We start from the raw sequence: 17,290 nt of genomic DNA on the forward strand, positions 1-17,290 counted from the left end.
CTTCACTTTCATTTTGAATGCTATTCTTAAATGACTCACAGAATGTACACTTGTCCTTTTTTGGAACATGAATACCAATATTGTATTCTGTGTTCCACCTCTTTTTAAAAACACCACTAGTAACAGGTAAAACATTATTCAATTTACAATCTTTTTTATAAACCTTGTATACATTTTCTAAACTTTGGAAATCATTTGTTATATATTTTTTATTGCTTGAACTTCTACAGTAATGTGATGGAACGGCTGGCAACTTTTCTATAAATTTATCAACATATTCCATTTGGTTATGAGGAGTTTAATTTTTTGACGGTTGTCTACCTCTATTATCAGATTTAGCAGAAAGTAAGTCAGACTTGTTATCCCGAGTGTACCTAAGCAGCTTTTCAGATATATTCAACGTGTTCAGTATAAATTGTCTACAAACTTTTACTTGCACATTGTCATTAACAATAGAGTAACTATAAGTGCATGAACGATTATTGACATGGGAGACATAATTCCTTTTGACATCTTGCATAATAATACAACTTAGTAGATAATCTCTTTTTCTATTGTGATCCAATTCATTCGAATATATATTAAAAATTACCGACCTTTCCTCCTCAGTTATGATGGAACACTTATTTAAACAAGGATTTGGTTTCATTTCCTTTTGTGCAACTAACTCAAAAGTGTTATCTTGCTTTATTTTCTTATAACATTTCCCTTCCTCTCGGTTTAATTTATTAAAAACACGATCATCTTTCTTTCTCTTTTTTTCCCAAAAACTTCCACTTCCAGACTTTGTTCATTATCATTAAATAAAACGTTTTCATTTATTGTGGTATTAGTTATAATATTAATATTGTCATAATTGACTATATTAGAATCAGTGTTATTATTATTAGTAAGAGAAACTGGCAAAACAATTTCTACTTCCACCCTTTCTTAATTCAGGAGTTAAAACATTATATTCATTAGATAATATAATATAATTAAAATCATTATTATCATTATTTCCTAAACTAGATTCAAAAGAAACTGGCACATCAATATAGTTGCAAAGTATCAGTCAAATTATTATTAGTATTAAAATTAATATTATCATCATTATAATTTACAATATTATTGTCATCAAGCATAACAAACTGATTAATGTTTTCAATATCTAAAATAATATCAAAAACGTCATTGTTTTCATTTAAAATGACACTGTTATTGTTAGAGGCATTCACTTTTATAATATTAATTGAATCACTACTAATTGTACTTGCAATTGTTTGTGAGAGGATTCTTCTACTCCTTAAATTACTCATTTTTTTTTATTATTATTAAATAAAACTAATGACTAAATATTTACGGACAGATGTTGTAATTGAGAACATTAAGGAAAAATAAACAATAAGAACGATCAACGCTAGAGTAGATACCATTATCATTATTATTATTTTACCGCGAAAATTGCTAACCACAAACTTTCTAACATAGTTTATTTATTATGATGAACTGACGTTTAGATCTTATTAACCTCAACACATTATTATGTTGATAATAATAATATTACCACGTTTATTGTGTAAAATATGCCGAACATACATTTGGTACAAAATGTATAGTGTTAAATATGTGGCATACGCCCTTTCTACGTTTTAAAAATTAAAATTGTTTTTGTGTGAAATGGGCGTCTGTGTGTACTATAATTGTAATAGTGAAATACTGAGTCTATGTTCATGAACGCCCTTTTTACAGATTATGCTCCCAATTTTTCTGAAAATGTTGATACCAAAAAGTCGATTTTAGATTTTTGGTGGATTACGCCCTTTCTACAAAACACCGTCGATATTGTTATTTTTTCTTGATATTATTTCTTCCATGACACATACCTAACCACTCTCTCTTTCTTTATGGGTCCATCCGTCCATGATTTGGTGTAACGCATATTTAGCTGTTGATAACGCGGCTTTCGTTTATCCATTATCACGACTATTGACCTGATCGGCTGTCATTATTCTACGAAGCACGAACTGATTTCTGTAGTTATTTAATAATTTTTTCCCTTCGTGAGTCGTGACTCGTGTTGTCATTTGTGTGTAGACGACGAGGTTATTCGATTTTGCCATTTACCGTATTGTACGGTTGAATCGATGCGTGTGTTATTTAGCGAGCTGATCGCGGTTGTTGTAATACTAAAGACGTACATTGGCGAATGGGTCATTTGTGTTTTTAAAATGTCGATGGCCGATGAGCCATTTGAATGTTTTTCGTGCAAAATTAAATGTTAAGCGAACGGCTAACACGTTTTCGATAAACGGTCTTTGCACGCTAATTGTACATACAGCCATGAGTTTTTCATTAAGAGACCGACTAACGACCGAGTCGAGTCTTACGGCCGATCACACAATTTTGTTTCTATCTTTTGATAATGTATTTATATTAAATCGTATTTACAACTACCGGAGTATAAATTATTCGTTTTCTAGTACCTAATTTAAAAGTGTCGGAAGTTACACAGGTGCTGCCAACCGACTTGCTCTGTGTTCGACGAGTCTAATATGTGTTACTTGGTACAATTTGTGTTATATTTTATTTTTAATAAGTCGAAGGAACAGTTTCAAATTCATTGTTAAAACAGACTAGTTCACATAATAAAAAAAAAAAATTACACGTCCGACTGTTATGTATATGGCTGTACTATATTTGAGCTGGTAGCAAAGTGACCGTACATATGCTTCAACCTGGTACCGGTCGAGTTGTGGCTTACAGCTGTAAAGACACCTATATCGTAAATCATCTATTAATGCTTAGCCAATCGATGAAAACAATAAAAAAACTACTATTTTAGATTTGGTACAAAGATGCCTGGTTGATATTGTAAAACATCAATTATTTTTATAATAAGTCGTGATCAATAGTCAAAAAATCAGTCTCCTGGCGATTTGGCCAATGTTTTCTGCTGTCTGCTGATAATATTTTACCTATAAAAAAAAAAAGTACATAGTGTAATTCATTTAAACATATTTTTCTCTAATAGATGAGCGGCAGTGTTGCCAGAATTTGAAAATGGCATAACCGTACCGGACGATCATAATTACCGTATTCCTAATGATGTTACCGTATGCTGATTGTTTTGTTAGACTCGGGCCTCGCTATATTTCTAAGAAGAACAACTATACAAGGAATTTAAAAGCCTGGTGTAGTAGGGCGATTTTAAATTATATCCCCGCAGCGGGACAAAAAAATCAGTTGGCCAATAAATGTAATCAATTATACATTGTTATCTAATGGTATAAACTTTTATTTATGTCAACCCGATGTCTCTAACCTACTTTTGATGTACGCTGTGTTATCATTATTATAATTCTGTTCAAGGATCGAGGCTCACAAATTGTAGATTTCATAATAAGAAATGCAATAGTTGTCTGACCAGGTAGTGCTTAGTAGATATAACAATTACACAATAAAAAACATTATACTTTTGAGTTTATAAATCAAACAGTTTAGGTTTTCAATATATATGTATGAAAATATTAAATGTAAAAATAAAAATATGTTAAACAAAAAATCTTACATTTGCCTGACTAGGTAGTGCTTAGTAGGTATAACAATTACACAATAAAAAACATACTTTTGAGATTATTAATCAAATAGATCAGTTTTCAATATATATGTATGAAAATATTAAATATATGAATAAAAATAAAAATATATTAAACAAAATGTTAGCAAAAAATCTAATATTTGCCTGTCTAAAAATATTAGAAAAACTATTAACATTGATACACAAAAGTTGTTGTTTACATTTAACATACATTTAATATTACATTTTATTTATAAAAATTAGTCCTCAATCAGAAATTCTTGATATTCGTCAGTCCAATTGGTGGGTATAAGTTAACGGATGTCATCCGGCTTATCATGTCTTTAGTAGGCTGGAATGTAATACAATTTCCATTGTTTTTTTTTAAACATTCGCTTGCTATAACTGTAGCTGAAACTGTACTTGTTATAAGCTTGTTACGTGATTTGGTTTTAACAGAATTGATCTTGCTAAAGACCCTTTCACACGAATCATTTGAATGTGGAAAGCATAATGCTGACAGTGCAAAATTTGCTAGTTCTTAAAACGTTCCACAATCTAATTCTTTAATGTTAGTCCAAAATTTATCGAGTTCTTTTTTTTAGTTATATCTATAGAAAATTAATGTAATGTTAAGGTTACAATAAATGTTTTCTCTCTCTATGGTACTTCTTATTGGAGGTACTAAATATTGTGCTTTGACACATTGGGTAACGAACTCAAAAAAATTTTGCATTACTCTGGTTTTTGTTTCATTTAATTTTTTTCATTTGTCCCCGAAACAAAATTAAAACGTTGAGTTAGTAGGCGACTATTTTCCTCAAAATGGAAGGGATCCATAGTTAAACACGTCCCTTTTTCGATATTTACAATTACGACAATCCAATGTTTGCCAACATTTCAAGGCATAATAATGACACTGTTGTTGTTATTCACAGTAATTATTTCGTTTCTCTTTTCTCCATTAATCTCGTTACTTTTATTACATAGCAAGACAAGCGTATTTGTATTTGCTATCAGTATCGCATAGGTCGCCAAACAGATATCAATAACGAAATTCGACACAAGTTTGTCCACTCAACGTGTCGAATTCCCGGAACTAAAACTATATTTTCCGACAACGTAACTTTTAGTAGCAGCCTAAGTAATTTTCCGCTAATGCAACAAGTCTTTCGGTAAACCGTTGAGATATAGTTCTTTTTCGGGAATCTCGTCAGTAACTACCGATCGATTATAAGGAGTTCCTGTTGTCACCGACGCTGACTTTTTATCAATTTTAAATGATTGATCATTTTCATCCAATAATGACGGAAAACTATTTTGTTCCTCGTTTTCAGCTACGTTTACAACTATACCTAAAGTGACCAGATCAAAATTCTATAAAAGCGGGACAAGTATTCAAAAGGAACTAGAGGAAGTGGGGTATCCCTCCTCATAAAATAGTACTCGTAGGATTTAATCTCCCTTAATAATTGGTTTTGGGTACACTTTTATTTCTTCATGCTAAAATTAGATAAAAATCAAAATTTAAATCAATTTTTCATTGAACATAAAATATTTATTTTATTAATATCTTAATAAAATTAAGTATATTATATACTTAACAAAAAAATTATAAAAACAAAATGTAACTTTAAAAAACAAGTAATAAATATTATAACAAGTAAACTTATAATTATAATCAAAGTAGGATAAAAACCAAATTTAAATATACTTAACACAAATTTATAAAATATTTAATACAGATAAAAAAATTATTAATACTTAGTATTTATCATTTGATGCAATAGATTTGAACAATAAAGGAGATTTTTTATCAGTTGTAACCATAGATAAATAAAGAAATTTTTATAGGTCTATGGTTGTAACCACTTGGGTTTCATTTCTAAAACCGTGGTTACCTATAGCCGATTGAGAGTCCAGATCATAACGTGATAAAAACCAATGTCTAGGTCTCTATGATAATAAGTGATATCACAGTATAGATTATAGAAACTGTACAAAATAAACTGATGTGATCTGATGGAACACAAAATATACACACCATAAATGAAAATAAGAAAAAAATAACTATTGTTTGAAATCGGGACAAAAGCGGGACGTTGATTAAAAGTCGGTACATTTTACTGTCCCGATTTGATCACCATATTTAGCGGGACACCTGCTTGAATATCGGTACTGTCCCGCCAAAATCGGGACGCCTGGTCACACTAACTATACCTATTATCTTTATTCAACGTAGCAGTAGCGCTATCGAGCTTAAGACTTTCTAACTGGAATGGGCGGAAAAATTTGGATTGTAAATGTCTCTGTTGTGTTCCTTTTTTCCCCATTGTTCGACGGCGTCCATATGAGTTTCGTCGACTGATTCTCCTTTGAGTCTTTTAAAACTTTTATTTATCTGTCCGTTGTTAACATTATGCAGTTTATTACCCAATTTGTTATCTGGACGTGTCAACCTTTTTCCCCTTATTTTTAAATTTACTTGTTTACACACGGTTTCTACGTGCTCTCGCAAAGCGTGTACAAATCTTCTGCATTTCTCTCTAGAATGAAGCAACATATTATGTTTTACTGTTTCAAACAAGATTCTACTGTCGCATTCGTACTTCTACAACGTCGTTAAGTTTGTAATTAACAACAGGAGCCCATAAACGGTATACACTTTTCTAGGAAATCTTGTACATAGATCTTATCAAAATAAACGTTTTTTTCCAACCCGTTCTCGGATTTTTCGGCCGAATATCGGTTTCAACCATGGTAAATAAGTTAAGAAACCTATTATACATCTTCGACTTTTTCGTTTCAGACTGGTATAATATTTGGTTTACATCATCTCTAAAACCTTCATCCCCATCTTTTTTTTCCTCTTTAAATTCTAGGTATTTAGTTTTACAATCGTTTTGCAAACAACTTAGAGCGAAATTTACCTCTTTAGTTTTAAAAGGCGACAACAATACGGTAGCAAATAATTTAAACCATAGTTCCATATCAATAATACTTGTGATGTTGAATACTAGACATATCCAATTAATTACTGCGTTAGTTCGTTCCTTCCTATTCACTCGTGTGTCATTACCACTCGTTTGAAAATTACCGTGAACATGATCAACTATTATCTTTGTATAATGGTTGGAGCACACATTTATAATTGTAATCCTGGGACCACTAAGTCCTACGTTTTCATACAATATGTTGTAACACCAATTCAGGTAATCAAATATAGACGTAAAACCAATTAAGCCAATGCAAAGCGCGTGCATTTGGGCATAGCTAAAGTCTGTCACTATATTGGTGAATATAGGCCAACTAGATTTGTTTTTCAACGCAAAAGCCTTAAAAGCACACAGCCACTGTGAAATAGCACAAACGTCGGGCGGTGGCCTTTTTGACGTTTTGGCCATTTAGGAGATGTGTTTCCTCTGGGCTGGCGGCGGCAGCGGAATATTATTTAAGTACTTAAGTAAAATACATTACTTAGGGAGGTGAAGTCCCTGGGTCGTTTTAATTGATGGCGTCGGCAGCAGCGGAATTTGCCCCTTCAGCAGAGGCAGGAGGTTTTTTTTTATTACCCCCGTCCTGCCCCTTCTTCTTGGGGCATTCCGCTGCCCGGTAGCCCCGGGCGGTGCACAGATTACAACCTGAAGTATATTATAAGGTTAGTTGAGGTTATACATAATATGAGAAAATCGTTTAACCGATATAGTAACAACTTACGCCCTCGAAATGCCTTTTGGTCACCGGTGCCGCCGCCGCCCCTTCTTCTGCCACGACCTGCCCTTCCGCCGCCACCGCCACGCCGACCTTCGTAGGTGTGAAAAATGAAATTTACCATCTGTCAACATAAAAATAATATTGAATTATGTATTGTAATGATAAATCCAAAAAACTTTTAAGCGACAGTGTGGATCCGGCTTATAAAATAGGGGGCAATGTAATATCTTTACAGTCATATAAAAAAGGAACAAATTAATAATTCATAATTAAAATATTTTAAAAATGTTCGTCTACATATTTTTTATGGAGTTACATCAGATGAGTCACTGTATTATTAATATTCATAACAATTATTCGCGTTGCCCAAAATATAAATAATAAAATTTTTTTTTTTTAAAAAGCTGAGAAAATTTTACAAAATGTGTGCAAGCTTCAAATTTTGTACTCTCCAAAAAAGCTTAAAAATTAGGGGAAAATTTGAAAAAATAACCAAAGTAATGAAATTAGTTCAAATAATTACGTGTGAAATTAATTTTCAGTTTCATAATAAATTATATTATGTAAAATTAGTGTAAGTCTTTTAGAATAATATTATGCTACATAGTTATTAATAATACGAGCTGAACAGAATTTAACATTTGTTCTCACCGCTATTTGAAACTTATTTTATCGAAAGACTAATGCAAAGTATGTATTTTAGATAACTTACTTTTTGGAGCCGTCCAATTTTTTGCACCTTTTAAACACTACTAAAAGAAGAAACCACTTGAGTCCGTTACTAACTTAACCAAACTTTCACCACCGGTGACCAAACCGGCTTTTTATCGCAATTTAATAATAAGGTTTCCACAATATTATCTAGTCGTTTAGTGAACTACATTAATTATGTTATAACTTATTTAGTTATATCAAAATGTAGCTACAGCTTATTATTACTACAATATTATCGGGATTAAAAGCGGGCGGGTGTTAACATCAGTTTTATATTACAGGCAATATTAATTAAAAAAAGGGGGTTTTAATGAATTTCGACCATATCAATTTGTTTTTTTTATTACTTTTTTAATTTACTTAAAAAGACAAGGAAATGAATACTAAAATTTGTATAAATTTGAGAAATTAAAATAGGATTTAAACATAATTTTAATTGACATTAATAATCGATTCTACAATTAGTATGACATAACAACAACTACAAAATAATATATTTTAGCTTCGATGCAAAGCGAGAAGGTATTGGTTTTATTCTGATGTGGGGTTTTTTTTTCGGTGTATACACTGTAACTTTTTTAATACTAGACCAATTCCTTCGAATAGCAACTCTATAAATCACAAATTTTGTCTAGTTTGTACTTTGGGGTGGTAAAAGTTGAAAAAGTTTAAGTCTTCACAGACGAAAGTTGAAAAAACAAAAAAAAAAACCGTACGAGTTTTTAAGTTAGAACTTTTACTGGCTATAGCATCGAGAAAAAGAGTCGGATCGAGTTGAAATGTACAAGAAATATTTATTTGGTATGCCCGCGCACGTCAGAATTGTCAAATTCAAAATATACCCATTTCCCGCCCCCCTAGGGGTGGGGTACAAGTTTTTTTGTTTTTCGGGGTTTTTAGCCGTAATTTTAAAACTTTTGGGTTGAAAATTTGCCAGTTGTTGGAACTCATATGTATCCATAACATATTAAGCGGGTGAAAAATTCGGCACTACAGTTTTTTTTATTGCCGGAAAACCGTGTTTTCGAACATTGCGTATATTTTAACAAAAACACCTAAAATCTTTAAAAAAAATTGATCAAATCATTAAAACAATTTTATTTATATCTATGCAGAATGATACTATTAGGTTTTGTGCTCAAGCTAAAAACTCGGTGTACCAGATGTGAGAAAAGAACAGACACTAAAAACTATCAGTTGGTAACGTCTATCCGTGTTAGGTTAGGTTAGCGCCCTTTGGTCGTTATCATAATATTGTGTTTATTACATGATATCACAGACGACTAAATCGTGTAACTGATTATAGTGGACACTTGATTTATTGGGAAAAAAACCTATCCGTGTACTTATTAAGACACTTAATGATTTTGATACGACAAAACCACTGTCGTTATCTCGTTATTTTATAGCCTGCGTTATATAACCTTACCGAAGGTTAACTATGAGTATTTAATGTCCAACTACCTGCAAATAATGAAGAGGACTGTTGTTTTTTGGATTCAGATTAAGTGTTGGTTTTTATGCAGTATACCGCCTCAAAATGTTTTTTTTATTACACAATTTTTTTAAAGGAAAACTAATGTTTTGTATATTGTTATATTGTTATTCATTTAAAGAGATTCACGCTTGATTGTTTAAATTGTCTAATATTAGATAATCTGCTTCGTGCTAATTTTATTTTTTTAGTTTATCAACTTGTAGCTCTAATTTTGTAAAAAATATTTCATTATTTTATTACTATGTACTATTACTATTAAGATAAATTTTAATAATAATTAAGTCATAAATGATAATACTTTATTTTATGACTAGATCAAATCTCGTGAACATTTAACATCATGATACTGCTCCTATGCTATTATTAAAAAAACACAATTTTTAAATTCTCCATAAAAGGTTATTGTTAAATAACAGGCAACAGCCGACTGCTAGTGGCTATACACGTTAGTAATATTTAACTAATAAGTAATAAATGTAGGTAAAATTTATTGTTTTCTCCATCACAGTACCAGTATACGATTTATTTAAATTTAAATTTAAGAAAATCGATTTTTCTTTAGAAAATAACAAGAAATTAATATACAGGATGAGGCAGTAAAACGGCGATTTTCTAATGTATTTAAATGGTAAAAACCCGTTTCACTATCCCACCCTTTACATTTTAAGGATCTATGAAAAGGTTTTTTTAGTTGCATTTTATTTTGTACATTGTCAATCTAGTAAAATAGAAGTATAATATAGCTTTGAAATAATATAATCTGTGAAGTATAAATAGTTTGTTTGAGATTGCTTTAATGGAAGTATATAATACATAAGTATTAATTTTATTGAGAACAAGCGATTATAATTTAAACTATGGAGTACAAACGATTGAAACATGAACCGTCGACCATTCCAACAAACTATAACAAGACATTGTATATGTGTTATTTGGTCCACTAAGTTATTGCAAAAAAAAAAAAAAACCAGTACAGTGGGGTCGGGGCATTAGTGGGGACGGAGCATAGTTGGGTCGGGGCATATTGGGGACGGGGAGGTCACAGGTTTACAGGAATTTTTAAATCTGAAAGTGATAAAATCACTTTCGAAAAAACGCTTCGATGCAAATCGGTAGTTAGTATTTTCAAGCCAGTACAGTCCAAACCAAGCACAGTATAAACCAGCAAAGTTAGAAAGTTTTAAATGAAGGTTCTGTATTTACAAATGAGCATCAAAGCGTTTATTTGAAAGCGATTTTATTCAATTTTATCACTTTTATTTATAATAATTCTTGTAGACCTGTGACCACTCCGTTTCCTCATTGCTTTGATTACATTATGCCAATACTCTACTGTACTAGTCCTCTCGGATAAAATCGCTTTCAAATAAACGCTTTGATGCTCATTTGTAAATACAGAACCTTCATTTAAAATTTTCTAACTTTGCTGGTTTATACTGTGTTTGGTTTGGACTGTACTGGCTTGAAAATACTAACTACCGATTTGCATCGAAGCGTTTTTTCGAAAGTGATTTTATCACTTTCAGATTTAAAAATTCCTGTAAACCTGTGACCTCCCCGTCCCCAATATGCCCCGACCCAACTATGCTCCGTCCCCACTAATGCCCCGACCCCACTGTACTGGTTTTTCTTATTTTGTTATTATAAGATGTATTTGTTATTTAAGCGCTGATATAGGTTGAATCAAGCCTAAGATAAATTAAAAATATTGACTTTAGCATTTTAGAAATTCGATTGCGGCCACCGTGTCACACTTGTCAAGAGATAAGATAAATATCATCTGTATACTTTTCGTTGCACGGGCTTTGTTTTCTTAATATTTCTATTTTAAAACCAGATTTTGGAAAAATTTTGGACACAATATACGGTTACCGTTTTCAATTATTACCCTTAGTTTGAGCGGAAAATACAAAGTTATTATTACTTTAAAAACGTTTTTTGATGGAGCTAAAATAACTGCTTTTGGAGTAAGCCAATGGCTTACCACATAAAAGTTAGAAAAAGAATGAACAAAGTAATAAACTTTATTAAACAATGGCACTTTGAACAATATATATTAAAATACATTTTACATTACTTTAGATGAAAAGTTTTTACAAAAAAAAAAATATAAAATTTCAAAATCATAAATATACCTTATTTGTTTGTAATAAAATTGTTTTTGTTTGATATAAAGTACGCTCTCCGGGAAAATGTAATTTCCCACCAAATCGACGAGCCCATCCAAAATTCTAAATAACTTATATTAAAATATATAATGTAATATTATATTACTTAATTTATTATGTAATATTATTTATACTGTATTACGTACTAAGTTTATATTGCTTATATTTGTTTTAAATTTATAATAAAAAAATGTATATTTGATTATTTATTCATAGAACAATTTATTAAGACATTGGGTAGCGCATTATATAATTAAACATTTAATTTTACATTTATTTGCAAACAACGTAAAATAACTATTCATAAATTTCAAAAATAAATATACTGAGCGGGCATACAACTATTTTTATGGATAGCTCTGTAGATTCAAAGCTCTTATTTTAAAACATTTAATAATAAAAAAAATAAGATTACTAAAGGAAAATATTGAACTAACGCTAGATAGCGTGTGCACATCTCTTTATTTAAAACACTACACAACCGTAAAACAATAATATAACATAGCAAGTTTTGTGTACTTATCCAATCCAATACTTGAAGTCAATTACAGGTAATTATAAAAAGTTAATCGTGTATCCAACAAATACTGCGCGACAACCGGTGTTATTTGCATTGTTAACAACTAAAACGCGTTCTTGTAAACTCAGTCGCACCATCGCATTGCGAATGGTGAGAAATACGTGGAACTCTTCGTATAATAATTTCTGTAATTGCATTTCGGAGATTAAACCATCATTGTCGCTTTTGTATTGGTTAAAAATCTTCTTCCATTTATTTGGTGACATGTTATTTAGATTTGGATTTATATTCTAGAATTATATGTAAAGTAAATTTTCAATCATTTGTATCTATTCAAAATGTTATGTTTTTCAATGGACAATTACAATTATGTGTCGATACTCGAGATTAGGTATGGAACACGAAAAATTATCTTTGGCCATCCAATGTTCGCTTATATATTGAAGGAAATCAACATTAGGGTCGCCTGGAAAAATGTAAATGTTAATCAATAAAAATGACGACTACAACGTTGATTTCAACTATTTACCGTTAGATTTGTAATCCTTGTGTATACGTGTCATCTAGAAGTTTTAACAAACATGTTATTCTATTATATGTTATAGTACAAAATGCGTATTCATTATTCGATATGATTAAATGCACACGTAAATCAACTCTTGTGCAACATACTTAAATATTAAAATATTTTAGTACTAAATATATAAATGAAATATTAAAAGTACAATTTCATACCAGAAAAGAAAACTTGATGGCAGATATAGTTAAAACATTTTCGGAAAGTTATTTATTCATGAATAATTACAGAGAATGAATTTTGAAATTTTGCTTTTTTTATCTTAGAAGAATATGATTAACAATTTCAGTCCCCCGTGCCATTTGAATGGCAAAACAAAATAAATGTCGTTCTAAAATTACATTTAAAAAACTTAAAAAATATAAATGTTTGCTCTAGAGACAAAAGAAAATACGGTAATTTTGATAAAAAAATGTTATAAAAATATTTAAATACTAAAACAAAAAAAAATTTTTTTTTAATTATAATTTTTTTATCTAAGATAAAGATGTTAAAATAATATTTTTAATGAGTATTACTGCTAAATTTCCGAAGACAAAATTTTAATGTCATCTTTCCACCTGGTGTTATGATCTATCGTATTAATAAAGTAAAAATATTATTAGAAACAAAAATACCAACCCGTAGCGAAGCCGTCAACATGTTTATTATTTTGAGGTACTCCTTCGATTCAATTGGTAATGTATCTAAAAACATTTTGTAGATAATTAAAAATGAAATTTAATAAATAGTCAAGTAATTTACAACGATTATGGACGACCACTTTGAGTACTTCTAAAACTTCTCTCTTGTATAAGAACAGTTCTGTAAAATAACTCGCTATTTTTTCGACGAAAACTTCTCTAGACAGATTATAGTTTTCAATAGAATTTTCATCCTCCTTTCTGTCTTCTCGCTAAAAATTTTTTTTTGTTTTTACCGCCCTCCCAACTTAGTTTTTTTGATAGAACATGTTTAAACTTAAATGGTAATGTTTTTAAGTTAGGATGGGGGGCAGTGCAGTGGGAAAGGCGTGCAGATAAATATAATACTACACTCCACCTTTTCTCCTGCCCTAAACTTGAAACTTCAATACCTTCTAAAACAGTTATTCGAAACTAGTTATCGACCAGGTAACATTTTTAGTGCTTTATTGTTAACTTAAAAAGTTAATAAAATTTATATGTAACTATTTAAGTTTTAAAAGTTGCTATCAAAAAAACTGCTTTAGGAGGGGGTAAAAACATAAATATTGTGAAAAACTGAAATCACATTGTATAACAACAATAAAAAAAGAGATATTAAGTGGTTCATAACACATAAATCTAACACATAAAGTTAGATATTAAAACTTTCAGTAACAACCAAAATAAATATCAAGTTCTATGGGGTTGAGTTAAATTCGACAGAAAGCATCATAACTTACAAAATCCTAGAATTTTAAGTTAATTACTTTCTTCATAAAATGTTATAAGCATATTTTCAAAATCATCATAATTTCTAAAGTTGGTAGATCTTAGGTATTTTACAATTTTACACAGTAATAATATAATAATTGTAAAAACAGCAAATTTTAATAAATAGATCAGCCTATACAGTAACAAAAAAAACTGTACAAACCAGTGACAAAATAATTATTATCGGTCTCATTTTTTTCACCTGTTTCAATCCTATTTCATAGTTTTCTGAAAATAATTAAGGCACTTGTTGAATGAATATTTCTTAGAATATGGCTTATTTTTTATTACTCTTTAAATTAATTAAATATGTGTATTCATTTGCTTGGCGAATGGTGAGAAATACTTGGAACTCTTCATATAATAATTTCTGTAATTCCGTTGCGGAGATTGAACCTACTTTCAGGCTGTCATATTGGTTAAATATCTGCTTCCATTTCGTAGTTGAGGTATACAGAAATGGATTTGAAATCTAGAATAATATATACAGTTGATTATCTGGAAATCATTTTATTAAGAAAGAGAAATTGCACTACAAACTTAAATTTTCATTCAAATTATTCGAATAACAATTTGCACCACTCTGCTTAGCATGTTATTCGTACAATATATTTTTATGGCAACAGGATTTTATGTTATTTATGTTTACTGTAAGCGTTTAATTAATATTTCTGAATTTTCGATACATACCTTCCAATAAGGACCATCATCCGCTTTAAAACCCACGACACACAAAAGTAGTATAATATTTTTTGAAAACATAATTTAAAATATATACGTGGCTTGTGCTACGAGACCAGCTAGTAAATGAAAATGGTTTTTTGCTATTTTGTTATTGTATCTTTATTGTTAACTTATTTAAACATTAAAACAGTGTTTTCGCACCATGTTTTATGTTTGTGACCTAGTTTTAAGTGTATACAACTGCATATTTTGTAAAATTGCTTTTGATATTAAAGTTAAAAAATAGTAGTTTTTTCAGGTAAATTTTAAAGTTGTAATAGATCAATTGATTTAATATGAGGTTTGATTATAATCGTTTTAAGTTATTAACATAATATATGACGAAAAGGTTAAATATAGTAATAAATTGTATCCATCAAAGAAAAATGGAATAAATAAAAAAGGTTTAAACAAATATTTCATCTCACGAATTAAATTTTATTAAATCTTTAGCATTTTTACAAATTAATCATTATTTTTCTTTTATCCTAGAAGGATAATATGTTCAAATAATATGATAAAATATTATTGTTGCATAAGTAAAAGTAATACTAAAATTACAGCTCTTAACTCTTAAAATTTTTTAGATTTCATAGTACTTCGTCGATTTTATGTAAATAATTTTGCTGTTAATATTTTGTAGATAATTAAAAAACAAAATTCAATACGTTATTATGACAAACAAAACGGTATGACATGATTGTTTAGCTTGACTGGGGGGCATGTACATCCATTCACGTATATAGATGCTATTAAGTTTTGATACTAGAGTATCATTTTTAGGCTTTAATTCAATTTTTTTTGGTTGATGAAAATTGAAAACTGATATCAATAGTTAGGACGGGAAGGTAAGTGCGGGTGGGAAACGCACACAGATACAAATAGTACGATGTGAAGTGAACTCCACCTTTCCTCCCGCCTTGAACTTGAGACTTCAGTAACTTTAAAAATAGTTATCGAAAACTAGTTATTGACCAGTTAAAATTTTTAGTAGGTACATTATTCTCAATTTACAAATTTCAATATTTGCGATACTATTTATTTTTCAAAAGTTGTTATCGAAAAAACCAAGTTGGGAGGGGGATAAAAAAAAATTGTGAATAAATGAGATCCCATTGCATATAACACTATAAAAAGGAAAAAGGAAATTTCTTATTAAACCCCGAGAAATATTGAGCGGTTAACGATAAGTTGATCACCTTGCATAATGACATAACAGGATGATATTAATAATGTTATATCACCCTCTTAGTAATTAAAATACATGCAATACCATTGTAAGCTTAATCATTAATATAATATGCATTTAATTTGCGTCATACATTTTTTTTGCAGCTTATTTTTTTGAACTATTTCTGTAATCTTATTTTCCATCTTATCGAAAACAAGTTGTTATTCACAAAAACTGTTGTTATGTATGTAAATTTATGATCAACGACTGTAGGTATCATACATTATTAAGTTTTAACATTATACATTACAAAAACTACCATCACAGAAATTTGAAGTTTGTAATACCTATAAGAACTTACCATTTGTTTACTTTACAATAGTCGCTGTGAAAAACACATTTTTATCTGCGCGCATTACTCTACCACACTCCACCTCCCATCCTACCTTTTAACCTTAAGTAACTTATAAATTAATTATCCAAATCTGGTTATCGACCAGTCAACATTTTCAGCAAATTGTTCTTAACAAAATGGCTATCCTAATGTTTTTTTTTTTTTTTTTAATATAACGAAAAAAAAATAAAAACATTATTTAAAAATGTAAAATAGTTAAGTAGAATAAAAAATGTTCTGCTTATAACGCAATTGTGTATAGCAATTAGATTAGGTTACATGTTGGTTAGATCATATTTTTGCAAACCAATTCACTCACGTATAGCAAACTAGTACGCTCAGTGTGTAATTCCTCTATTTTTTTTTTTGGCTTTTTCTCAGTATAATAAAATGTTCGAATACAAAATAAATGTATATTTTATAGGTCCATTTAAGACATACATTCGGTCTATTGTATCTTAATCAAAATGTTTACACCTGCTTATTTTGAAATTAAGTAAATACATTTTTCAAAAAACTTACTAGTGGATAAGTTAAGCAATCGTTGTTCATTAATCGATAAGTTACATTGTAATATTATTGGGCTCGATGATCCCGGACCAAATTCCGGCAAAATATACTTTGAAACGTGGAAAATGTGTCCAAGGCACAAAGCAGCCGACTCCGAGTAGTCGGTAATTTATTTCCAGGATTTTCGGTATAAAAAAACCATAAAATGAAGGGCACTTATGTGGGTGCGTGCAGCACCGTTGTGTCACCTTAACGATATTATGTAGGTACTCTTATTTTTTTTTCGTAATAATATTTCACCTCACA

General features: G+C 29.9%; 1 protein-coding gene across 1 annotated transcript; it reads right to left on the bottom strand.

The window, feature by feature from the left end:
- Window positions 1–4,714: 4,714 nt before the first annotated feature.
- Window positions 4,715–14,975, bottom strand: LOC126842327 (uncharacterized). The gene is made up of 9 exons (XM_050579255.1): window positions 14,877–14,975; window positions 14,478–14,658; window positions 14,350–14,414; window positions 13,495–13,645; window positions 13,372–13,436; window positions 12,703–12,736; window positions 12,539–12,639; window positions 12,308–12,463; window positions 4,715–4,936 (listed from the first exon to the last, which is right to left on the bottom strand). Exons 1-9 carry the CDS (start codon window positions 14,946–14,948, stop codon window positions 4,715–4,717), a joined length of 1,047 nt encoding a protein of 348 aa, XP_050435212.1. The 5' UTR covers window positions 14,949–14,975.
- Between the last annotated feature and the right edge of the window lie 2,315 nt (window positions 14,976–17,290).

Source organism: Adelges cooleyi, unplaced genomic scaffold (genome assembly GCF_023614345.1).
Source record: "Adelges cooleyi isolate 19-005CV unplaced genomic scaffold, UGA_ACOO_1.1 ACOO_flye_CR_arks_rails_tigmint_CR_PRNA_51, whole genome shotgun sequence".
Taxonomy (NCBI): Eukaryota; Metazoa; Arthropoda; class Insecta; order Hemiptera; family Adelgidae; genus Adelges; species Adelges cooleyi.